This window comes from Mobula hypostoma, chromosome 15 (genome assembly GCF_963921235.1).
Source record: "Mobula hypostoma chromosome 15, sMobHyp1.1, whole genome shotgun sequence".
In the NCBI taxonomy this organism is placed as follows: Eukaryota; Metazoa; Chordata; class Chondrichthyes; order Myliobatiformes; family Myliobatidae; genus Mobula; species Mobula hypostoma.
In genome coordinates this window covers 53200543-53227779 of record NC_086111.1, presented here as the reverse complement: position 1 = coordinate 53227779, position 27237 = coordinate 53200543, and the positions used below count along the sequence as shown (strand labels likewise).

The 27237-nt window shown below is 41.4% G+C and overlaps 1 protein-coding gene across 3 annotated transcripts in view; it reads right to left on the bottom strand.

Annotated features, from left to right (window-relative positions):
- LOC134356860 (ERC protein 2) overlaps positions 1-27237 on the bottom strand; it is an 878083-nt gene that overhangs the window by 530576 nt on the left and 320270 nt on the right. For all 3 annotated transcript variants that reach the window (XM_063068069.1, XM_063068071.1, XM_063068070.1), the window contains one exon: positions 22835-23002. In XM_063068069.1, the coding sequence (XP_062924139.1) occupies positions 22835-23002 (168 nt within the window). The remainder of the gene's footprint in view (positions 1-22834; positions 23003-27237) is intronic.

The following is a 27237-nucleotide window of genomic DNA, read 5'->3' as shown; positions in this document are numbered from 1 at the left end:
CAGCTGCGATTAACCATTTCTTTTTGATAACAAGGAGAATATACATCCATCAAATAGTACCTTAGAGCAACAGGGTAAAATCTAGTATGCTTTTTTTTTAATCAATTCAGAGGTCAACTATAATATAAAAATGGAGTACGGTAAGATGAATATACGACTAATCTTTAATTTAGTGAGACTCTTACCCCGAACCGTGCGATCACTGAAATTCTACCCATTTCTCTGCCCATTAATTTTGGTACGATGGCGGCACACTCGGACACACTACCACACTCAGTTATGCCGTAGTTAGGCTGAGGCCACGAGGTCACTTGTTGCAGCAGACCATGAGAGAAGAGGCCAAGGAGGTGTGGGAGAGCTTCCTCGAGGTGTGCTGGAATCTGCTCTGGGTTAGGGCTGGCTCCCCCATTCAGTGCTGCTATCTGGTGTTCACTCGGTGCTGTCCTCTGGTGTTCGCTTAGTGGAAGAACAAGCTGGACCCGGACAACTTACTATCAGTTCATGCCACACAGGGACTTGCGACATTTTTTTTCTTAGTGACTGTATGTTTTTATTGTAGTCACACGTAGTGTCAAACTAGCAACTCAGTCACATAGGAAACAGAGAGAAATGCTAAAGGAACGACAAGATTGCCGCCCGATCCGCCACGGGGCATGGAAAGGAGCAGCAACAAACTTGTCAAAGTCAAAAAAATCAAATCAAGTTTGATTATCATTCAAACCATACATGGGTACAGCCAAATGAGACACTGCTCCTCTGCAGATAAGGTACAAAAATATACATATGCATTCAAAGTAACAAGAAAGAAAAAAAAAATAACATATTCATGTAAGAAAACAATTTTTAGACCAAGTTCCTGAGTGACAAGTCTCGCAAATTGATGACTCCCAGCAGTCCATCCTGTAGTTCCACCAATCCACCACTGGAGGCCAGCACCAACAGAAGAGACCACCCCCAACCAAGCCCTGACGCCAATCTACAACACAAGCCTGAGGACTGAGGCCTAGTCTTAGCTACAACCGAGGTGACACTGCTGGCTCTCCACCCGTCTCTTCCACCAAACAAGGGAAGCAAGCCTGTGGCAATCAATTTCCAACAGGGTCTTGCAATTGCAAAAGAAATGTCTAAGTTACTCATGGTTTCAGTGCACACCATTTTTGCACCAACTCTGGCGCCTTCAAGTAGCATGGTCTCCACCCAGGTCAGCTCTTCTGAACTCAGTCCGGCTTCTACTGCAGCTTGATGGCCCAGCTTGAATCCCCTGGACTAGCCACCCAACTCAAATCCCCCGGCCAGACTGCCGGGCTTGACTGCCCCCCCTGCCCCCGGTCGAGGGCCCAGTTCGACACCCCCAGTCTGACAGACTGGCTCACATCCACCGGCCCAATGGCCCAATTCAACATCCCCAGCGCAACGAGCCAACTCGCCTTCCCTGAACTGCCAGCGAGCTTTTACGATACCACAGGCGGCTTCCCCGAACAATGAGCAGCTCACTGATGTGATGGACTTGCTGTACAGGCAGTTACTGGAGTAAAGGATAGACTTAATATGTACAAAAACACATTTAGGAAGGAAAAAAGCATCTTCGGTTGGCCCTCTGAGAGGCTGCTGCGTGTATATGTGCTGGCATCTTACCTGAAGGGATGCTGGAAATCCATATGTGCTATTTGCAATGTGCGTTATGGGTAATGTGTTTTGCACCCTGGCCTTGGAGGTATGCTGTATCGTTTGGCTATACAGTATTCACATATGGTTGGTTGACTGATAAGAATGACAATTAAAATTGAACTTGAACTTGTAAAACCTTTCTTTGGAACTGGCATATAATTTTATTTGCACTTAACAAAAAACAAGGAAGTTTAGAAAAAACCCATTAAGAGTTGAGATGCAGGGATATTAATTGGAAAAACATGAGAAAGCATGACAATGTTCCAAGATATATGAAGATCTCAAATGCAATTCCGGCATACTTGAAATACCAATGGAAGCCTTGACACTAGCGACTGAAACAAACTATGGTAATCTGGGAATTAGAGGAAAACACAATAGAAGATTGCCTGAGTGGCCAATTGGAAAGAATAGAAAGAAAGGGGGCCCTTTACTTATTGGTCACTGGTGTCTTGTGGTGTTTCACAGGGGTCGGTGTGAGTCTGCTATGTTTCATGTTATATGTTAATGATCTGCACAATAATATATTTGTAGCTTTGTGGCCAAGTTTGCAGATGATACAAAGATAGGTGGAGGAGCAGATAATGTTGAGGAAGCAGGAAATTTGGAGAAGGATTTGGACAGGTTAGGAGAATGGGGAAAAAAGTAACAGATGGATTAGAGTGCAACTAAGTGTATAGTTATGACACTGGTAGAAGAAGGTGCAGACCAATTTTCTGAATGGGGACAGAATTCACAAATCAGAGGTGCAAAGGGTCTTGGGAGTCCTTGGGATTCCATAAAGGTGAACTTGCAGGTTGAGTCAAAATGCTTCCATTTTCTTAGGACTTGAATATAAAGCAAGGATGTAATGCTGAGGCTCTATAAGGCATTGGTCAGACCACATTTGGAGCATTGTGAGCAAATTTAGGCCCCATATCTATAGAAGTGTGTGCTGATGTTGGAGGTGACCCAGAGGAGGTTCACGAGAATGAAACTGGAGATAAAATGGCTAAGGTGGGGAGTGTTTCACTGCTCTGAGCCTGTACTCACTGGAATTTAGAAGAATCAGGGGGAATCTCATTGAACCTACCAAATATCATAAGGCATGGATAGAGTGAACATGAAGAGGATGTTTCCAATCGTAGCAGAGCCTAGGACCAGAGTGTACAGCCTCAGAATATAACAGTGTTCCTTTACAACAAGGATGTGGAGGAATTTCTTTAGCTAGAGGGTAGTGAATCTGTTGAGTTCATTGCCACTGATGTCTGTGGAGGCCAAGTTGCTGGGTATATTTAAAACAGATGTCGATTGGTACTTGATTAGTAAGGGTTACAGGAAGAAGACAGGAGAATGGGGTTGAAAAAGAACTAGACGCTCATTCCCCAAATGTTTAACATAAGGTTGCCCTTAAAAAGTGCACCTTTAACATCATAAAATGTCCCAAGTGCTTTCCAGGAGCGTTATCAGACAAAATATAATCAATACCAAGACTAAGAAAGAAATTTAAAAAGAGGTGAGCACAGGGATTGGGACGAGGGGCAGCTGCTTCTCCTCCCACCCTACCCTAATTGTTGTTAAGAACTTAAGGAAACACACATCTGCTCAAATGTGTATCAGTTTAACATGTCCCTCCAGAATTGGTCAAATCTAAATTTCTGCACATATTCCCAAGGACAGGTGATCAATAAAATCCTCTTAGATACTCTACCATATTACTCATAAATAACTTAAAAGTGTAGAGTATAGAATAGCTTTCACCACCAGGTGTAAAATTGGTTGAAGCAGATGGACTTCAATGAAAAGGGAGAATGACCAGAGTGTAGAACAGGCAGCCAATTCGCTACTGGCACTTTTTTTTTGCACCTCAGACATTAAAATGAACCCAGGTGTATCCATTATTTGCAACCCTTTTCAAAGGGCCAAGGTACCTTTTTAACTGCGCACAGAAGTTTAATTTAGAAAACAGGCAGCAGCAGTTAACAAAGTCATCAATTATTTTTTGCCAACTGATATGGTACAGTGGTTTTACATTCAATGCCCAAAATAATTTTCTCTCAAATCTTTAAGAGATATTATAACACAGAATCATCATCTCAGAAGGAGGCCATTTCACCTATTTTGCCCATTCTACTTAAAAATAATAGCTATTTAATTCCATTTCCCTGGGCTCTAACACAGAAGACCACAAACCAAGGCTCTCCAACTGCTCACCCAGTACTTTTCAAGTATTAAGAGTGCTTCGACCTTCATAACTGCTTCAGGCAATATACTACAAACCATTTGGGTGACTTTCCCCTGACCCTAATTCTACCATGACTGAACCCTTTGCCATAAAGACCAAGTCCATCTTGTTGTTGCTCTTTATCCACCCGATCAACTTGAATACATCTCCCTTCAGCTTTCTTTGTTCCACAACTAAAAACAAAATTGCCCAGCCAATTTCCCTTTATTAAAATTCTCTAGTTCTGGCAAGGTCTTTAAGAATCACCTGTATACAGTCACATCGTTTCTCTAATATGATGGCCAAAACTGTGCACTTTAATTATGACTTAGCATAGGTTTTACACATTATTAGCCAACAAAGGCAAGCTTTAGTATTAAACCATTTGATTTATCTGTCCAAAGCCAAATTACTGCAGGTGCTTAAAATCAACATAAATTAGAAAATGTTGGAAATAGATTACAAAAAATTAGAAATGCTGCAAGTTAGACAGCAGCACAGAGGGAAAAAAGATGTTCATGTTCTAGTTCTGATGAAAGGCATCAGTCTACAAATCTTGCCTGGTCTGAATACTTCCAGTGTATTGTTTTATCTACTGGTCTGAATATCAGGGGTCTGTGAACATTCATTCCAGGACCTATTTGTTGTTTGTTACTGGTCAGTACCCTACTATTTACTGTACACTCCTCTGCCTTGTTTGCCTTCTCCAAATGTATAGAATTCCCATTGTCACTTTTTTTGTCCATATGAGTGGTCTATTGATGCTTTCATGTGACTCGCCACCAGCCAAACAACCAACTTTGATATCATCCATAAATTTCCTTCATCATATGTGTTACAGTTCAGCTGATATTATTATTATAAACCAAATGTGGAAGACAGGCTGACCCCTACAGAACCCCACTACATTGGGGCTACAAACAATAATACCCCTATAAACGGTTACCCTTTGCTTTTGCCATTGAGGCAATTTCTGATCCAACCTGCTAATTTCCTTTGGATCTTAAAGGCTTTACACATCAGCCTGCCATATGGAACTCTGTCAAATGCTTTATTAACTCAATGCAGACAATATCAAAGTACTACTTTCATTAATCCTGCTCATTACTTACTTTAAAAGATTAGCCAAGCCTGCCCTACAAACCCATGTTGTCTGCTCTCTCAATCATTTTGTAACACTACCCTTGACATTAAGTAGCATTATCATCAACTCAACACAAACATCTCACCCATCCTTACATTCTGTCTTCTCCCCTCTTCCACTGGGCAGAAGGTACAAAAGCCTGAAAGCACATACCAGCAGGCTCAAGGTCAGGTTCTATCCTGTTGTTTTGAGCAACTCCCTAGTATGATAAAATGGACTCTTCACCTTAAAATCTACCTCGTTGAAAGTTTGCACCTTATTATCTGCAATGCATTGCTTACTGTAACTCCAATGTTTCATTCTGCATTCTGCTATTGTTTTACCTTGTACTACCTCAATTCACTGTTGTAATGTATTGATCTGTATGAACAGCATGCAAGACAAGTTCCTTGGAGCATGTGATGATAATACACCAATATATCCTAATGGTCACCAGTGACCAGAAACTGATTGGACCAGTCATATAAATACTAATGCAGGTCAATAGGTCTCTAGCAACTCAAACTATACCGTTCCTCCTTAGAAAACAATGACACCACATTAACAATCTTCCAATCCTCATAATCATGCCTGTAAGCCAAAGGGGTGTGGGAAATAGTCAGAACAGCGAGTTATTACATGAGTAGCAGAGCCACATAAGCAAGTCCTCGACTTACCCCTTTTGTAGGCTGTTAAGTTGTCAATTGCAACAGCTGTACATCATGCAGTAATAGACCCCAGCTTCCTTGGATTATGAAGAAAATTACCAAGGTTCTACTTTATCATTATCCTGTTACTTCAGACAAAAAAATTGTACTTTATGGTATTGAACAAGGGCAAGGTCAAACTCCCTGCTGTGATTTTCTTAGTAAAATAGCCAGTTTCACAAAGAAGTACCACTCATGCAAAACACCACTAGACAGCTGACAGAATGTCTGGAGCAGGTGAGGTCTTTGTTTTGGATTTGATGAGGACCTAACATCTTTAGGAAAGGAGGAGAATTGAGGAAACTTTCTAAGTTGTCATGGTTTCAGGGAGGAATGTAGTAACTAGGTGATTATTATTTAGAAATACACTAAAATAACAACAGTTACAGCATAATCTGGAACATTTGTAGGAGAAAATGCATTTAATAAAAGATCCAAGAAAAAAATCAAAGTGAAAGACAGCAGTTTAATGTCAGGATACTGATAATGCTTCTGATTTTGATATATGTCTTCAATAAAACCCTGATTAACTTATAGCTTGCCATTCAACACTGTACATCTGAATTAAATTAGTGCTTTTTGCAAAGCTACAATTGCTGACCTCTCCTGAGAAAACAGAACCACCCTTGACATCGTTGACTTTAGAACGATGCTCTGTTAGAACCTTCTTAAAATTAGAAAAAGCTAATTTTTAGGTAAAATCCAGTACGTTGTTGGAAACAGAGGGAAAAAAAGATGGAATATGTTCAGTCAGATTCAAAGGATTTTTAAATAAAGTGCAAACTATGTACTCTAAATATATCCTTCCTTGAAAACAACAAAGTTCCAACCATTGGATTGTTTATTTCACTATTCAAATATAAAGATACATTGTGATATAACCATCTGTATATAAAGTAGCTCTGATGTTCTTATCTATGGAATTAAATAGAAGGTAAACCTGGCAGGAATTGTAAGAGGGTTTCTCCTGCTAAGTTCACCACTTTGTTTTCAATATTTATGACATAAAAATGGCCTATGCCAATCACAAAGACATTAAGGAATAGGTCTATAGAACAGAAAAAAAAATCTTTTATATAAATTGCTACCATGTAGAAACACAGATGCATCAGAGAGCATGATCTATAGTTTATGCGGAAACATTGGCCATTAGTGTTATTTTTACTCTGGTTCTGAGTCTGCAAGAGTCCACTTGACTTTACCACATAATCTGTGGCAAACAATGCATTGTTTACAGTTATACACAGTATTACAACTTATAAATTGATTATGGTCAACAATTTTAAATTCTTCGGTGTTATCAGTTTAGAGGACCTGTCATGGGCCCAGCACTTGAGTGCCATTATGAAGAAAGCACAGCAGCACCTCTGTTTTCTTAGAAGTTTGCGAAGTTTTGGCATGTCATCAAAAACTTTGACAAACTTATATAGGCGTGTGGTAGAGAGTGTATTGACTGGTTGTATCATGGACTGGTACCTAAACACAAATGCCCTTGCACAGATAAGTAGTGGATATGGCCCAGTCCATCACAGGTAAACTTCTCCCCACCATTGAGCACATCTACACAGAACGCTGTAGCTGCAAAGCTGCATTTATCATCAAGGTCATCCCCCCCACCATCCTCACCATGCTCTCTTCCAGCTGCTGCCATTGGGAAGCAGGTATAGGAGTCTCAGGACCTACACCAACAGGTTCAGGAACAGTTATTACCCTTCAACCATCAGGCTCTTAAACCAGAGGAGATAACTTCACCCAATACTGAAATATTCCTAATAACTGGACTCACCCTTATATACGCTTCATCTCATGTTATCAATATTTATTGCTTATTTATTTATTATTATATATTTTTTCCTCTTTCTTTTTGTATTTGCACAGTTTAATTTTTTTTTTGCACATTGGTTGTTCTGTTGGGTGTGGTTTTTCATTGATTCTATTGTGTTTCTTGTATTTACTGTGAATGCCCTCAAGAAAACGAATCTCAGGGTTGTATATGGTGACAAATATGTACTTTGAAAATAAATTTGCTGTGAACCTTGGTGAACGAATTAACAATTTAAAGGCCTCGTGGCAAACAATTGTCACTCCCAGGCAAAAATACTTGCACAGAATTCTCAAAATAATCCTGGTTTTCAAATCTCTCTGACGATTGTTCCAGGTGTAGTACACTTTCATGCACAAATCATACAACCTGTACTGGACAGGTTGCACAGATCAGCAGGACCTTATTTTATTTCATCAAGAATACACTGTTGAATGTATTTAGCTAAAGATTAAGGATTAGGGCAAAGCCAAAGGCAAAGGGTCCAAGAACTAACTGTTAGAATGCCAAATTAGCATAGTGTCAAATTCTGCTCTAATGAAGGAATTTACATAAAAATGAAACTGAAAACATAAACTACAATCATGGATAACATTTATTAAGCACTCTGATAGGAGTTAATTTAGTCTACATAATGCTTTGCTACAAAATAGAATATTTAAACAAACGTCACACACTTCAAGCCCATGTGCCACAACAGCCTCTACAACAGCTGCACAGAACAAGGACACAAGTCAACCAGCTCACTCCAGGCAATTCAATGTCTGAATATCACATCTGACTCTACATTAATTCACATTTTTTTCTTTATATGACAATTTATTTATTTGAACTTTTAGTCACTGAGAAATTGTATAAACAGACCACCGCAGAGCTCATGTGAAATGGCATTTGTGCAACATTCTTGAAAGCCAGCATGTTGCGATCTGTTTTGTTCATTGTATTAAAAGTTGTATCATATGGGACGCATCTGGTATCCTCTAAACACCCCCTAAAGCAGAATAATTTCACAGAGTTTCATTGGACTTTTTTTCGACTGCCATCATGTGAGAAGAAACAAGTTCCCAGAGACTTGTTGTGCAACACTGATGCACAAATTACACATAAGAATAGCTATATTAGTAATTTCAGCAGTATTTAATAAGGTCTCGTTAAACCTTCAGAGGTCTGCAGAAATGAAATTAAATGGAATAACTATAATTGTCACCCATGCAGGAAGCCTGGAGACAATGCTAAGTTGTGAGGATAGTTTTTTTTTTGTGTCAGATCCATTTTATTAGTTTAGCTTCAGATGACCTTTTAGCCAGCTGCCTGCCCAAAGTGGACATCAGAAGGTAGCACATAATCAAGCAGCTCAGAAAGACCAGATTAACAGTCAAGTGCATCACAAAATCCAAAACCTTAAGGTGACGGCCCACCCAAGATAGAAGCTGAACTTTTTTTGTGGGTCTCTTACGAGTGCATTTTACATTTTTCTTACAGGGCCGACTGTTGCCTAAAATTAGACAGGCAAACATCCATACGAAATTCTTTTTAAAGTAGCCAATTGAAATGGCATCAGGACCCTAAGATGCAAAAGGTTCAAGTAACACATACTTAAAGAGACTGCTACTTAGAACACCAAGCCATGTCAATGGTGAATTAAATGCAAGTTGGGAAAGTGTATGTGAGATGCATCCAGGTGGGTTTCTTAATACAGAACCAGGAAAGGGGCCATACTAGACCTTGTAGTGGGAAATGAATCACTGTTGTGTGCTATGTCTCCCTGAAATGTGGCTTATACCTGTTTCACCTGACACGCTGTACAATCCCAGGGGTTCTCAGTTCTCTGGATGGAGTGTATGGCACCCTCAGGCAAAAATAAAGGGGTCAGCTACCTAATCAGCATCTCGTGGTGCCGTTAAGATGTTGGCCAGAAGGGACTGCAGTCTACAAATTAGTGGATTTGAATGAATCAAGGATGGGGGAAGCAGACAAAAAAACTACAATCTACAAACTAGTGGATTTGGATGAAGCAAGGACAAGGGAAGCAGACAACCCAATTGTCTTTGTTTCTCCCCATTTTGTGAACTCTGAACCAATTCTTGCTCGAATGTCGACACAAAGCGCTTTAGCTAAAGGTCTGCTAAACACAAGACCATTCTCAGACGAGTAGCTATTTATTATGTAAGGTGGCAGATTTACCAGAGAAGTGATCTGTAATCTCATTAGACTCAGTGTCTGGGTCACCTAGTTTTGACTGGTTTAAACCAGTCAAAGCTGAAAAGAACATGGCTGGGTGGCAGAAACCATAGAACAACGTTGGTTGGAGCCCTGGACTAGAGCCAGTAAGAAGGTGACCCAAGTAGCTCTGGTGACAATGGGATGGACCAGCAGTGACCAAAATACTACCAGCATGTCTCCTGTCCCACCAAGGGGCCAAACTGCCTTGACCATTGTTACATAACCAGGAATTCCTTCCAAGCCACACCCCACCCATGCTTTGGTAAACCAGACCACTAAGCTGTGTGTCATCTCCCTGTATACAAACAGAAGCTAAAACCCAAGGATCTAGTACAGAGAACCTTACAGCACTGGCCTGAGGAAGCAGATGAACTTCTACATGACTGCTAGACTACTCCACCTTCAAAAACTCACCAGCCAGCCGAGGTAAGTGGGTCACCACCATCGTGGACTTTATTAGCATGTGTGTGAAGGATTGTATATCAAAGAGAACAATGCAGGTGTCCCCAAACCAGAAAGCACAAATGAACCAGGAGATCAACTCTCTATAGAAGTCTAGGACTACAGCATTCAAATTACAAGACTCTGATGTTTACAAAAGATAATTAGATATGACCTTTGTGAAGCTATCAGAGATGCCATTAAACAAAACCAACTACCAGACCGTCATTCAGTAGTGGCAGGACTAACATGCTATAAAAGGCTAAAAAAAAGTCAGGCAGCATTGCTGACTGCTGTATGTCACTTCTGGAAGAGCTTAATGCATTCTATACGTGTTTTGAACAGGGAACTGGAATATCACCACTGCAGACACAGGATCAGTCTTCTCGAGAGTAAACCTGCAGAAACATCTGGCCCAGATGGCGTCCCTGGCCGTGTCCTTAAATCCCACACAGATAGGCTGGTAGAAAAACAAAGATATTTTTAACCTCTCCCTGTTTCAATCCGAGGCTCCAACTTGCTTTAAGAAGATCATGAACACCCAGGTGCATAATTTTTTAAAAAAGGTAAAATGCATTAATAACTACTGTCTGATGGCCCTGACGTCCGCGTTCAGGAAGTGCTTTGAGAAGCTGGTCTTGTCAAGCATTAACTCCAGATATCTCAGACATTGTCAGACCTCTCAGGCAATCTCCACCCATTGTAATTTGCCTGCCACCAAAACAGGACTACAGCAGACAGCATCTCCCTGACTCTACACTCATCTCTGAAACACCTGAACAGTAAGCACACCTACCTAGATGTCCTTCAGACTCCTGACCTAGGACTCAACATTTCCTTTGCAAATGGATCCTTGACTTGCTGACTAACAGATTGCAATCAGTAAGGATAGGCACCAACACATCCATCACAATTATTCCCCAAAATGGTGCCCAACAAAGATGTATCCACCCCATCCATTCACGACTGCATGGCCAGATTCTGCTCTAATGCTATCTAAAAGTTTGCAGATAATATTGCCGCAGTGGGCAGCGTCTCAAATAATGATGAATCAGAGTACAGGGAGCAGATAGAGAGCCTAGCAACATGGTGTCATGATAATTACCTTCCCTCAGTGTCAGCAGAACAAAAGAGCTGGTTATTGGCTTTAGGAAGGGAAGCAGTGCATTTGATCCTGTTTACATCAACTGTGCTGAGATCAAGAGAGCAGAGAGCTTCAAACTCTCAGTAATGAACATCATCATTAGACCATAAGACATAGGAGCAGAATTAGGCCATCTGGCCCATTGAGTCTGCTCCGCCATTCAATCATGGCTGATCCTTCTTTCTATCTCCTCCTCAACCCCAGTTCCCAGCCTTCTCCCCATAACCTTTGATGCAATGTAAACAAGAACCTATCAATCTCTGCCTTAAGTACACCCAACGACTTGGCCTCCACAGCTGCATGTGGCACAAATTCTACAAGTTCATCACCCTTTGGCTAAAGGATAGTTTGTCTTGACCTAACCACATAGATCCCACAGCCAAAAAAGCTCTTCTTCCCCAGGAGTCTACAGAAATTTACAGGTCTCCTTTGACCCTTATTATTTTTTATTGACACACCAGAGAAACTGTCCTACCTGGATGCATCATGGTTTGCTATGGCAACTGCTCTGCCCATGAACACAAGTAACTGCAGAGAATTGTGGACACAGCTCAGCATATCACAGAAACTAGTCTCCCTTCCACGAACTGTTTCTAGTTCTTGCTGCCTAGGTAAAGCAGACAGCATAAAAAAAGACACAAACACGAGGAATTCTGCAGATGCTGGAAATTCAAGCAACACACATCAAAGTTGCTGGTGACTTCTTCCAAACTAAAGGTGTAGCTATGGGCACCCGTATGAGTCCTAGCTATGCCTGCCTTTTTGTTGGCTTTGTGGAACAATCTATGTTCCGTGCCTATTCTGGTATCTGTCCCCCATTTTTCCTTCGCTACATCGACGACTGCATTGGCACTGCTTCCTGCACGCATGCTGAGCTCGTTGACTTCATTAACTTTGCCTCCAACTTTCACCCTGCCCTCAAGTTTACCTGGTCCATTTCCGACACCTCCCTCCCCTTTCTAGATCTTTCTGTCTCTATATCTGGAGACAGCTTATCTACTGATGTCTACCATAAGCCTACTGACTCTCACAGCTATCTGGAATATTCCTCTTCTCACTCTGTCTCTTGCAAAAATGCCATCCCCTTCTCGCAATTCCTCCATCTCTGCCGCATCTGCTCTCAGGATGAGGCTTTTCATTCCAGGACGAGGGAGATGTCCTCCTTTTTTAAAGAAAGGGGCTTCCCTTCCTCCACCATCAACTCTGCTCTCAAACGTATCTCCCCCATTTCACGCACATCTGCTCTCACTCCATCCTACCGCCACTCCACTAGGAATAGGGTTCGGCTTGTCCTCACCTACCACCCCACCAGCCTCCGGGTCCAACATATAATTCTCCGTAACTTCCACCACCTCCAACGGGATCCCACCACTAAGCATATTTTTCCCTCTCCCCCCCCTCTGCTTTCCCCAGGGATCGTTCCCTACGCCACTCCCTTGTCCATTCAGCCCCCCCATCCCTCCCCACTGATCTCCCTCCTGGCACTTATCCGTGTAAGCGGAACAAGTGCTACACATGCCCTTACACTTCCTCCCTTACCACCATTCAGGGCCCCAAACAGTCCTTCCAGGTGAGGCGACACTTCACCTATGAGTCAGCTGGGGTGATATTCTGCGTCCGGTGCTCCCGATGTGGCCTTTTATATATTGGCGAGACCCGACGCAGACTGGGAGATCGTTTTGCTGAACACCTACGCTCTGTCCGCTAGAGAAAGCAGGATCTCCCAGTGGCCACACATTTTAATTCCACACCCCATTCCCATTCTGATATGTCTATCCACAGCCTCCTCCACTGTAAAGATGAAGCCACACTCAGGTTGGAGGAACACCACCTTATATTCTGTCTGGGTAGCCTCCAACCTGATGGCGTGAACACTGACTTCTCAAACTTCCGCTAATGCCCCACCTCCCCCTCGTACCCCATCTGTTATTTATTTATATACACACACATTCTTTCTCTCTCTCTCCTTTTTCTCCCTCTGTCCCTCTGACTATACCCCTTGCCCATCCTCTGGGTTCTTCCCGCCCCCCCACTTTTCCTTCTGCCTGGGCCTCCTGTCCCATGATCCTCTCATATCTCTTTTGCCAATCAACTGTCCAGCTCTTGGCTCCATCCCTCCCCCTCCTGTCTTCTCCTATTATTTTGGATTTCCCCCTCCCCCTCCCACTTTCAAATCTCTTACTAGCTCTTCCTTCAGTTAGTCCTGATGAAGGGTCTCGGCCTGAATCGTCGACTGTACCTCTTCCTAGAGATGCTGCCTGGCCTGCTGCGTTCACCAACAACTTTGATGTGCGTAGCATATAAAAAAGAACTCACCCATCCCAGATATTCTCTCTTCTACCTCCTCTCATTGGGCAGAAGCAGACATCCCACCTCTGCCAGAAGATCCGGGAGTCTCCCGCATATCAATAGTGGCTCCCTGATGCCCGGAAATTATATACAATATCCCGGAAATAGATTTTTTTTGAGAGGGAGAAGGAGAGTGAGCACCCTGATTGGTCTCTCTTCGTGCTAAGCGTGGTCCCCAACCATCGGGCTGTGAGCAAACAATATGATTTGGCGATATGAAACGACATGAGTCATTTGCACCTTTCCTCATTCCCTGTCACGCACTGTTGAACTTGAACGTACGCAAGATCATTACGCACGCGTCATCCATGTCAGCGTGGGAAGAAGATCAACTCCTCGAGCTTGTAAATGACGACGGGCTGAAAAATTTGTTTGACATAACATCTCCGCCGGCATTCTGGATCAAAGTCAAGGCTGAATAGCCTGAGATAGCCACGAAAGCACTGAAAACGTTCCTTCCATTTCCAACATCATATCTCTGTGAAGAGGAGTTTTCTGCAATGAATGCAACGAAAACTAAATTGCGGAATAGACTGGACATAAGGAACCCCCTTCGAGTATCACTGTCTCCCATCACCCCTTGATGGGACCGTCTTGTTGCAGGGAAACAAGCCCAGGGCTCGCACTGATTCAGCAGTATCGGTGTGTTGCAATGATTTTATGTGTTCATACGGGGAAAATATGAGCTGTGTGTTTAATATCCAAACGTTACTCAAAATATTATGATGCTATTGACTTATCACCTATATTCCGGACGTGATTAACACCCCCCCACCGCCAGTCGGCTAGTCTGCAAGAATATTGTCAATATTAAACTGGTCTGTGGTGCAAAAAGTGTTGGGGACCCCTGCTAAGTAGACCCATCAGTTTTCTCTGTGGGCGGGCTTTACAGTCGATCTCAAAAATAATGACAGTGTTACTCGCTGCACTGTTTGCAACAGTGACTTTTCTATTGCCCACGGTGGGTTAAAATGTAAAAGACATGTTGAGGTGAGTTTATCAGGTGTCATTACAGCATAGCTAACGTTATTTAAACTAGCTGGCTGGCTGCTAAGGAGCTAGGCTATTGATGTCCTACGTGATGAGGCCAAACTCCCTGTAGACTTGCTTAAGGTTGTAACAGAATAAACATGATAATATAATATAATATAAGCACATATTTTAATGTCACATTTGCTGCATATACCCAACTTGGCTTACAGATTAGACAAAATCACTAAACAAAGTATTACATACACCCTTGGAGGTCGACGGGTGGGGTGGGGAAATGGTGTTGCGGGGGGGTGGGGGTGCTACCTCCCTGAAATGGTGGTGATACCTCCCTGAAATGAGGTTTTGCAGGGTGGGATGTCTGCAGAAGATAGAAAAGTCTAAAAGCAAGTACCACCAGGCCCAAAGACAGCTTTTAATTCACTGTCACAAGACCACTGAAAGGTCCCCTAGTAAAAGAAGACTGACTTGCAATCTTCCTTGTTATGGTCTTGAACCTTATTGTCTATCTGCACTGTACTTTCTCTATAACTGTAATACTTCATTCAGCATTCAGTTTTTTGTATTACTTTAATGCGCTGTCATACTAAATTGATCTGTATTAATTGTATGTAATATATGTTTTTCATGGTACCTTGGTACATATGACAATAATAAACCACTTAAACTTAAACAAATTAAGCTTCATTGGGCATAGTGATCATAATTTCATAGGTTTTCAGATAGTTATGGACAAGCGTCAGAGTAGACCATGGGGAAATTGATAAATCAGGGAAAGGCTAATTACAATGGTATTAGGCAGGAGCTGGGGAGAGTAGATTGGTAGCAGCTGTTACTCAGCAATTCTACAGCTGACATGTGGGAGTCATTTAAAGGTGAGTTGGTCAGAATCCAGGACAACACGCTCCCATGAGGAAGAAAGGCAAGTTTGGCAAAATTTGGGAACTTTGGATAAATGAGAGAGATGCTACAAAATTACTCAAAAAGAAAAAGGAAGCATGGGTAAGGTTTAGGAAGCTGAAATTCAGACTGGGACTTTGGGGAATATAAAGGAGAGAACTCGAATAAGGAATCAGAAGGGCTAAAGGGGTCTTTGATGAACAGGATTAAGGAGAATGCCGTGGTAAAGGGAATCCATAGTCATGAAAAGAAATTCACATTAAAACAAGAGGATAATGATAGAGAGGATAGGACCACTAAAGGACAAAGGAGGCAATACTTTAGAGCAAAAGCAAGTGGGCAAGGTACTAATCAAATACTTTGCATCAGTATTCATCAAGGAAACAGACATGGAGCATAACAAGATGAAGGAGGGGTATGCTGATATTCAAGAAGAACAATAAGGTAGATAAAATTTCCCAACTCATGATGGGATCTATCCAAGTTTATTGAGACAGACAAGGCAGGAAAATGCTGGGGAATTGACAGACAACTTGGTGATCCTCTTTAGCCAAGGAAAGGTCCCAGAAGATCTGGAGAATAGCCAATGGAGACATTCCAGAAAATTAATGGCCAGTTAGCCTTGTATCTATGGTAGGAAAAATACTGGGAAGACGGGTTCTACTCACATCCGGAAAAGCACTGACTTATTAGGGATAATCTGCATGGCTTTGTCATGCCTTACAAATGATGGAGCTTTTTTTTGAGAAGGCAAAGATGGTTGACAAGGGTAGGGCAGTGGACATTGTAAACTTAGCTTTACAACAAGGTCTCTGTTGTAGGCTGAGCCAGAAGGTCAAGGCAAATAGGATCCATGGAAACTTGGCAGTTGAGATTCAAAGCTGACTTTGGTCCATCGCGCCTGCTCCACAATTCATCATGGCTAATCAATTTTTCCTCTTACCCCCAACCCCTGCCTTCTCCCCATATCCCTTCATCCCCTGAGCAATCAAGAATCCATCAACGTCTACGGCCTCCACAGCTACCTGTGGCAATGAATTCCATAGATTCACCATGCTCTGGCCAAAGAAACTCCTCCTCTATTCAGAGGCTGTGTCCTCTGGTTCTAGGCTTTCCCACCATAGGAAACATCATCTCCATATCCACTCTATCAAGGCTTTTCACCATTTGATAGGTTTCAATTAGGTCACCCCTCATTTTCTGAGTTCTAGTGAATATAGACCTAGAGCCATCAAACACTCTTCATATGACATATGGGATACTTGCCTTCATTGGTCAGTATGTTGAGCACAAGCTCCTTTGAACCTTCTCCAATGTCAGCACATCCTTTCTCAGATAAGGGACCAAAGATTGCTCATCATCGTGCAAGTGAGGCCTCACCAGTACTTCATAAAGCCTCAACATTACATTGTTACTTTTATATTCTTGTCTTCTTGAAATAAATGCTAACACCACACTTGCCTTCCTCACCACAGACTCACTCTGCAAATTAACCTTTAAGGAATCCTGCACAAGGATTCCCAAGCCCCTTTGCGTCTTGATTTTTGAATTTTCTCTTCATTTAAAAATAGTCTACACATTTATTTCTTCTGCCAAAGTGCATAACCATGCACTTTCCGATACAGTATTCCATCTGCCACTTCTTTGCCCATTCTCCTAATCTGCCTGTCCTTCTGTAGCCTCTCTTTATCCTCAAAACTACCTGCCCCTCCACCTATTTAATTAAAATGGGATTTTAATTCCCATTCTGTGCCTTCATCACTAAATTAAGCAATTAAGTTTCCTTCTGAATACAGATAGGAACAAAATGTCACTTGCTTGTCTGAACACTTCAGTGAAGCAGTTCATGAGCTTTTGAATGAATAACTATCCTGCAAAGCAGGATTCCAATGCTGTTCAATCTGCAACAAGTAAGATAATTTGATAACTAATATTCACTTTCACATGAAGTATAATATTTGCTGAATTTTGTTCTATTTTTAGAATGGTCATGGCAATCCTAGCACTTGGAAAATAGATTGATGGTTGGGGTAAAAGAGTCAATGTTCCAAAATGAGCCGGAGCAAATTAAGAAGCAAATTATCAAATGACATGCAAATCACAATGAGGTAGAAGAATCCAGGTGGCAAATACTGAAAAAATAGAGTTTTAATGATATTAATTCATGCACATTCATGTTCTTAGTATTTTCAAAGACAAATTCCAAAAAATGCAAAACCCCAAATTCAACCCTCAGTTCAGCAAAATAGACTACTTCAATAACTTCTCATCATATAAAGCACAGCACATCTCAATTCATTGACTTTACATCAAAACCACAGAGAAATCATTTGAAGTAATAATTTACACTTAAAAATTCATAAATGGGGTTTGTTTCATCAATTCAAATGTAAAAAAAAAACATGGGACCAATGGGAAATGTCTATTTCCTAACAAAAAATACTTTGAAGTGATGATGAATTCCAAAATTTATGCACGACACGCAAGTGAGTAGTACCATAAATACAAAGCTAATTAAATATTTGTAACTGTGAAAGTTTTTGGAGCTTCTATTTTGGAATGGGTAACACCAGTGTTTTTGCATCAGTATTAATTTTAAATAACTCACTCATGACTAATGAAGTAAACAGTGAAATAAATTTAGATACATGTAATATACTGCTTTATATTTGGGATAGAGCAGGAAGGAAATAATTAAACTAAACATTTTGTGCTATGAAATCACAGGAAATGGTATTTAGCTGGAACAACTATCATGCAAAGAACAGATTTATGTCATCAGGAACAAAAGATCACATTGTACAAACATGGATAAGGTCACATAGATAGCAACAGAACCACAGGTGCTCAGAAACCATCATTACATATCCTAAATTGGAAACAGATAGTTATTTCTTGTGCTTTTTTTTCAGCTGTCTCATCCAGTGCATATGACTAATTAGATATCAAAGTAATGGAAAATTAGTCTAATTAAATGTTTGACAACACATATTCCTGATTTAATTTTGATCAATGAGAAAAATAGGAAACATGTTCCTCACTATAACACAAGTGTTCTCCATAGACTTTAACACCATATTTCTGGTTTATAATTTTGCTTTATAATGAGGGTATGACTAGCTTTATATGATGCAAGTGAAGCAAGGATAAAGTAGTTCCATTATTTTATATTAATATTCCATCTTGGAATCAAAAATAATCAATCTAGAATGAGAAATGGCACAGAGGCACAGCCAGTAGAGCAGCTGCCCCACAGCTCCAGTATCAATCCTATCCTCATGGTTATCTGGGTGGAGTTTGCATATCCTCCCTGTGATCATGTATGTTTTTTTCTGAGTGCATTGTTTTCCTCCCACATCCCAAGTCTATGCAGGGTAATTTGCCGTTACGAATTGTTCCAAGTGCATAGGTAAATCATAGAATCAGGTGGCGCTGTTGAGGGAGATATGGGAAAATGTGAGATGGCGTACATCAGCATTTTGCATGCAAGCTTGATTTCCCTTGTTCCTTCTATGTCTGCCTAACCTGTGCCCCTAAATGTCTAAACCTTTCCTAACAAACATCTACTCTCCCTTCCCTCCTTAGTTTTCTTAAATCACTCCATATTCTCATTTGCTTTGTTTCATCATTTCCATATATTTTTCTTCCAAAGTCCAAGCAGTATCTTTATTCATTCTAAAAAGTAACCACTTCATTATTTAATTATGCAATCCATTCAGCATGCCTACTTACAGTATGTTATCAATGCTGTTGTGCTGCATTTCTTTCCTTTTATAGGTTGTGTATCCCCATTTGGTATCAACTACAAACTTCGACACTATATCTTCAATTTCTGTATCCAATTCTTTTACTGGACCAGATTGAGCTCATTCTTCAAATCATCCAAGCCATAAAATTGTAACTACATAGCCCTTCATATCTCTGAAGAATGGTTGGAAGAAACAACTCAAAAGTTGATTAATTCTGACATTTTAAATTACATTCATAGTCTCTAGGCATTTTGAGTGAAGATGCCACTGACTTTCTAATCACTGCCCTTACAGCAACTGATCTCCAATTCTCTGGATTACTTCCATCTCCTTTTATGGGAAAAAGAAACATACTCTTTTCCATTCATTTGATGTATTCTTTCTGTTTGAATGTTTTAATGTGGATAAGAGAGCTTTCAAAAAAAGGCTCTTCTGCATGTATTTGATTATTTTGGCTGTTAACTCTAATCTATACACTTTAATAGATGTGTATCCTATCTGATTTATATCCTGCTTTTATTTTCTCTTTAGCTTCTTAAAAATATACTGAGTCAATGTATCTATTCAATACCCTTGCCTTTTCAGTATTATCTCTTGTTAATTTATGTTAACACATCCTTTGATTCCCTCTCCCCACCTTGTTATTTATGTGCTTATGGAATATTTTACCATTTTTATATTCATTGGTATTTTCATGTTCCCAGTTTGCCTTTCTAACTGTTTGTTTAACTTCAGGGCAAAGCTCATCATGTTCCCTCATGTCGTCCTCGCCTTTATTATTTATGTTCTTTATGTTGGCCTTTTCTTTAGAATCTTTAATCCCTTCAGAATAACTAGAGGAGTTCAGAAAATGGGAGCTTTCCAGAAACTATTTTACTGTTGTGTGGAGTTTAAAAATACTTCCAAATCGGTAACCAAACTACACAAGGACAAGGGAGATAAATTACAAACAGTGGTTCCTGCATAGTTAATCTGAGCTGCATTAATCGGAAACGTTATTGTGGGACTTGGCTCTTGTTTCACAAAATCACGGCGAGAGAAAGGTGATTGATCATAAGAATCATATGCTCTGAGAGACTAAGGAATGTGAAAAATTTATAGTTGATCTATTTCCAATAATTGACCTAGCAGGAGAGTATACAGATGACATTAGCAATGATAACAGTTTCATCATAAACAGCAAGCTGATAAAATGATAGTAGGAGGAGGAACCAAGGGCCAGGGAGTACATCACATTAAAGAGATTGGACAAAAGATAGGAGGTTTCAGAGCAGGATAATAAGAAAAATGTTGTTCAGCAAGAGAAGGATTGTGAAAAGTGAAAGAAAATTAGTAAGACACAGGGTAAGCTGTGACAAAGAAATGAAATTCAATATAGGAAGAAAATTAATGCACTTGAAGACAGGTAAATCAATGCACAATAAGCAGACAGGTATTTTCATTACAAAAATAAAAGATCGTAGTAATTTGTTTAGATATTTAATCTATTTTAGGTCTCAACAAATCCAAATATTTATTATAAATTGACAAATTTAATTAATTTACTTTATAACTTTACTCTATTACTTCAACTTTATAATTTCATATAATTCTTCCACACAACAACCTAGATAGGCACAGTCCATAAAATAAGTCAAAGTTTGGATAAAACTCTATATATGGAGAGTTTAATTGACTTGCCCTTTTTGAATTACTTTTGATTTCTTACTCAACTAGTTCTCCCTGCATTGATCAAACAGCACACCTCTCTAAGTTTGTTAGAACACAGAACAAATTCTTGCAGTATTGTGTTCAGTTCTCACTGTCTTATTATAGGAAGGATGTGGAAGCTTTAGAGAGTGTGCAGAGGAGATTTACCAGAGCATTGCCTGGATCAGAGAACATGCCTTTTGAGGAAAGATCGGACCTTTTTCTTTGGAAAGATATTGGATAAAAGACAAATTGATAGATGTGTATAAAGTTAGATAAGAAGCATAAACAGGGTGGACAGCCAGCTCCTTTTCCCAGGACAGTAATGGACAATGCCAGATGATATCCATTTAAGGTAAGTGGAGGAAAGTTTAGGGGAAATGTCAGAAGTAAGTGTTTGTTTTTTTTAAGCACAGAGAGTGGTGGGTGCCTGGAATGCACTACCAAGGATGGTGGTAGAGGTGGACAAAACTGGGATATTTAAAAGATTCTTAGATAGGCACAAGACTGTAAGTGAAATGGAAGGTTAGATTGATTGTGGAGTAGGTTTTTTATTGGTTGACAAATTTTGGGCCAAAGGACCCTTACTGGCCTGTACTGATCCATGTGTAATGTTATTAGTGATGCAAAAATATGTAGAACACATGGAAGAGTGATCATCCAGGTGGTAATTAGACAAAGAAGTGCTGTTGTAAAATTTGGAATTGAATTAAAGTTACTTAAGACTGGTTAATATAGCACAGACATTCTTAACTAAGACATTCTGTGATTCTCAGAAAATAGAGAAAAATAAGTGAGTAACAAACTGATGTTTACTGAACAGAATAATACATAACTAATAGACTACTTTAGACGAAACTAAAATGATGCGAGAAAAGATTGACTACAAGAAAGTAGCATGTTTTTATTAGTTAGAGAGTATGCCCCATAATTAAAATCTAAACAAATATTGCTCATTATCAAACAGATAAATAGGCTCTTCATAGTCAAATGGAATAATCACAAAAGTACTACCAAAGAAATCAGATATAAGCACACTAAAAAGGATCAGAATTAACATTAGCTGAAGTACAATTAGATGCACAATATGAGAAATACAGAAATACAACAATTTTGTATAATGACTGACCTGAAGGTTGCCCTACTGCAAGCTGTTAATCCATTATAGAATTAAAGCAACAGATCATTTTATTATGATCCATACTAAGGATGATGAAATCTAATTATTTTTGTATAATTTTAGAAAGTAGTTAAAATATCATCCATTACATAGCTATGGAACTCAGACTACTGGGTACATATGATTGCAATCAGAATTTGTATGCTAAAGCCTAAGTTCCTTTAGTAGTAAAAAGAAACTCCAAGTATCATACAGCAAGATGTTCTACATGGCAAATTAGAAATAAATCAACAGTTCCAACTCCAGTACTGCCTTAAAATGTTTTTTTTCTTTCTCTCTCTCTCTCTCTCTCTCACACACACACACACACACACACACACACACACACACAAAAGCCACCATGTTAGTGCAGGAGATGCATCTTGCAAGTGACATATTTAGAACTGATGACAGAATTGCCTGTTGACTGAATAGCCGTACAAGAATGACTGCACTTGGGAATCTTTGGTCACTGTAAAAAGCAGCTTTGATGAGCTGATTACTTCTCATTTTAGATCCTTTGAACATTCTTCATGCTGGTACTGTAAGGCCATTTCCCTAGCCAAACTAGAAAATCTATGTACAACGTGCAGCCCAGGTAGCCAATATTCAACCTGAGAAATGAAAGAAACCATTTATTTCCTGTGTGTTTATTTTCAAGGCCTACCTTTTTCTGGAGGACATTGATCTTTCTCTCTTTCACTTCTAGCATATCTTTCATGTCACGTATTTCTCCCGCAAGCGTTCCTTTTTCCTCTGTAAGATCTTGAAGCTGTTTTGTCTTTTTGTTAAGGAAACTTTCCTTTTCCTCAAGTCGCAGCCTTAATGCATCCACCTGGCAAAAAATACATGCATCAAGTTCAGACATAATCCTGTCTATTAAATTCATGGTGGTCTTGCAAGCAAGTTTATTGTTCTGGCAAAAGACACCAATTGCTTATAATTTAGTTGTACTAAGAATTTTATCCTGCTTTTATCAAAGGATGAATGCAGTTACAATAACCTCAGATTATACTTTGATTGAGTTACAAAGATTAAATAGAAATTGCAAATGTAGAAGCACGTTTGTGGTTCAGGGTTTTTAATCCTCATTACATTGAGTGCTACTATTTGACATTCTGACAGACCGCAACACTGTCTGGTATGGGGCGGGGGGTGGTGGTGGTGTTGCTACTGCAAAGGATCAAAGAAAACTACAGAAATTTGCAAAATTAGTTTGCTCCATCACGGGTACTAGCCTTCGTAGCATCCAAGACATCTTCAAGGAGCAGTGCCTCAGAAAGGCAGCATCCATTATTAAGGACACCCGTCACCCAGGAAATGCGCTCAAATAGGGATGACTAATTTCAAGCACATTAATGCTCAGAACTGATTCTATGAGACAAGGTCGCTTAAATATTCACTGTGTAGTCCCTCAAAGTTATACCGACAAGGCTACCCGAACATATCCTTGACCGAGTACGCCTTGCAGGAGGCACATCCTTAAAAGAAACTTAACTGCTTTAGATTGCCATATTCAACCAGTCACCTACTGGAAATCAAATGATGCCATTCATAAAATATCAATAGATCTGATTCAGGCCAGTTGTTTCAAAGAGATTTCAGAAAGCAAAGGCAACTGTAACTTAAACATAAAGAAAACATGGTCAAAGTAAAAAAAAGAAACATTCCCCTCAGTTTTGTCATCTGGCTTCTGATTGGTATAAGCAATAACTTACAGTGAAAACATGTCATTTACTGGTGGAAGTACTGAGAAATCATAACCATAATCATATAGTTTTCCAATTTGTTGAAAATTCTCTTTGAAATTATCACAAACTTTTGGAAATAACAAAATACTGAAATATACCGCCATCTTTTTCAGCTCTTTTCCATTACTTAGTAATCACCAATATTGCACTTTATTTGTGCAAATATATTTCTCAGACTAGATTAAAATAAAAAGTATCAGTTCATATTTATACTAGAATAACAAATTTCACATCACATGCCAGTGATAATAAACCTGATTCTGATTCTGAATCTGTTTCAGTGCTTCAGCTTACAATATAAAATCTTACAGTTCTGCCATATTTAGAACCCAGCCTTGTCTGCAAGTAATTTCTGTATCTTGGGTATTTGGGCATTCCAAAAGAAACACTATCATTTAAATAACACACATAAAAGTTGCTGGTGAACGCAGCAGGCCAGGCAGCATCTCTAAGAAGAGGTGCAGTCGACGTTTCAGGCCGAGACCCTTCGTCAGGACTAACTGAAGGAAGAGTGAGTAAGGGATTTGAAAGTTGGAGGGGGAGGGGGAGATCCAAAATGATAGGAGAAGACGGGGGGGTGGGGGGAGGGATGGAGCCAAGAGCTGGACAGGTGATAGGCAAAAGGGATAAGAGAGGATTATGGGACAGGAGGTCTGGGAAGAAAGACAAGGGTGGGGAGGGGGGGACCCAGAGGATGGGCAGGGGGTATATTCAGAGGGACAGAGGGAGAAAAAGGAGAGTGAGAGAGAGAATGTGTGTATAAAAATAAGTAACAGATGGGGTACGAGGGGGAGGTGGGGCATTAGCGGAAGTTTGAGAAGTCAGTGTTCACGCCATCAGGTTGGAGGCTACCCAGACGGAATATAAGGTGGTGTTCCTCCAACCTGAGTGTGGCTTCATCTTTACAGTGGAGGAGGCCGTGGATAGACATATCAGAATGGGAATGGGGTGTGGAATTAAAATGTGTGGCCACTGGGAGATCCTGCTTTCTCTGGCGGACAGAGCGTAGATGTACAGCAAAGCGGTCTCCCAGTCTGCGTCGGGTCTCGCCAATATATAAAAGGCCACATCGGGAGCACCGGACGCAGTATATCACCCCAGCCGACTCACAGGTGAAGTGTTGCCTCACCTGGAAGGACTGTTTGGGGCCCTGAATGGTGGTAACGGAGGAAGTGTAAGGGCATGTGTAGCACTTGTTCCGCTTACGCGGATAAGTGCCAGGAGGGAGATCAGTGGGGAGGGATGGGGGGGACGAATGGACAAGGGAGTTGCGTAGGGAGCGATCCCTGCGGAATGCAGAGGGGGGGGGAGGGAAAGATGTGCTTAGTGGTGGGATCCCGTTGGAGGTGGCGGAAGTTACGGAGAATAATATGTTGGACCCGGAGGCTGGTGGGGTGGTAGGTGAGGACCAAGGGAACCCTATTCCTAGTGGGGTGGTGGGAGGATGGAGTGAGAGCAGATGTACGTGAAATGGGGGAGATGCGTTTAAGAGCAGAGTTGATAGTGGAGGAAGGGAAGCCCCTTTCTTTAAAAAAGGAAGACATCTCCCTCATCCTAGAATGAAAAGCCTCATCCTGAGAGCAGATGCGGTGGAGATGGAAGAATTGCGAGAAGGGGATGGCGTTTTTGCAAGAGACAGGGTGAGAAGAGGAATAGTCCAGATAGCTGTGAGGGTCAGTAGGCTTATAGTAGACATCAGTGGATAAGCTGTCTCCAGAGACAGAGACAGAAAGATCTAGAAAGGGGAGGGAGGTGTCGGAAATGGACCAGTTAAACTTGAGGGCAGGGTGAAAGTTGGAGGCAAAGTTAATAAAGTCAACGAGCTCTGCATGCGTGCAGGAAGCAGCGCCAATGCAGTCGTCGATGTAGCGAAGGAAAAGTGGGGGACAGATACCAGAATAGGCACGGAACATAGATTGTTCCACAAAGCCAACAAAAAGGCAAGCATAGCTAGGACCCATACGGGTGCCCATAGCTACACCTTTAGTTTGGAGGAAGTGGGAGGAGCTAAAGGAGAAATTATTAAGAGTAAGGACTAATTCCGCTAGATGGAGCAGAGTGGTGGTAGAGGGGAACTGATTAGGTCTGGAATCCAAAAAGAAGCGTAGAGCTTTGAGACCTTCCTGATGGGGGATGGAAGTATATAAGGACTGGACATCCATGGTGAAAATAAAGCGGTGGGGGCCAGGGAACTTAAAATCATTGAAAAGGTTAAGAGCGTAAGAAGTGTCACGAACATAGGTCGGAAGGGATTGAACAAGGGGGGATAAAACCGTGTCGAGGTATGCAGAAACGAGTTCGGTGGGGCAGGAGCAAGCTGAGACAATAGGTCGGCCAGGACAGGCAGGTTTGTGGATCTTGGGTAGGAGGTAGAAACAGGAAGTGCGAGGTGTGGGAACTATAAGGTTGGTAGCAGTGGATGGGAGATCCCCTGAGCGGATAAAGTTGGTGATGGTGTGGGAGACAATGGCCTGGAGCTCCTTAGTGGGGTCACGATCGAGGGGTAAATAAGAAGAGGTATCCGCGAGTTGTCGCTGTGCCTCGGCAAGGTAGAGGTCAGTACGCCAGACTACAACAGCAGCCCCGTTATCGGCGGGTTTAATAATAAGGTTAGGATTAGTGCGGAGGGAGTGGAGAGCAGAGCGTTCCGAAGGAGTGAGGTTGGAATGGGGACAAGGTGCGGTGAAGTCGAGACGGTTGACGTCCCGTCGGCAGTTAGCGATAAAGAGATCCAGAGCAGGCAGAAGACCAGAGCGGGGTGTCCATGAAGAAGAGGAGGGTTGAAGATGGGAGAAGGGGTCATCGGTGGGGGTGGAAGAGTCCTTGCCGAAGAAGTAGGCTCGGAGACGGAGACGGCGGAAGAAAAGTTTCGCATCATGGCGAACACGGAACTCGCTGAGGTGTGGGCGAAGGGGGATAAAGGTGAGGCCCTTACTGAGGACAGAGCGTTCTGCCTCCGACAGTTGAAGGTCGGAGGGGATGGTAAAGACCCGGCACGGATGAGAGCTGGGATCAGAGGGGGGAGGAGGGAGGGTTGGGGTGTCAATGGAGAGGAGAGGGTTAGGGTGAGAGGAAGATGGAGCCTCTGAGGGCCCAGGAGCTGATGGTGGGATTTGAGGGAGACGGGATTGCAGAGTATTGGTGGGGGAAGGGGAGACAGGAGTCACAATAGCAGCACAGAAAGACCCGGCCTGGAGTTCAAGGCTGGAATCTTGAGAGCTGGGATCAGAGGCGGGAGGGGGGAGGGTTGGGGTGTCAGTGGAGAGGGGAGGATTGGGGTGAGAGGAAGATGGAGCCTCTGAGGGCCCAGGAGTTGACG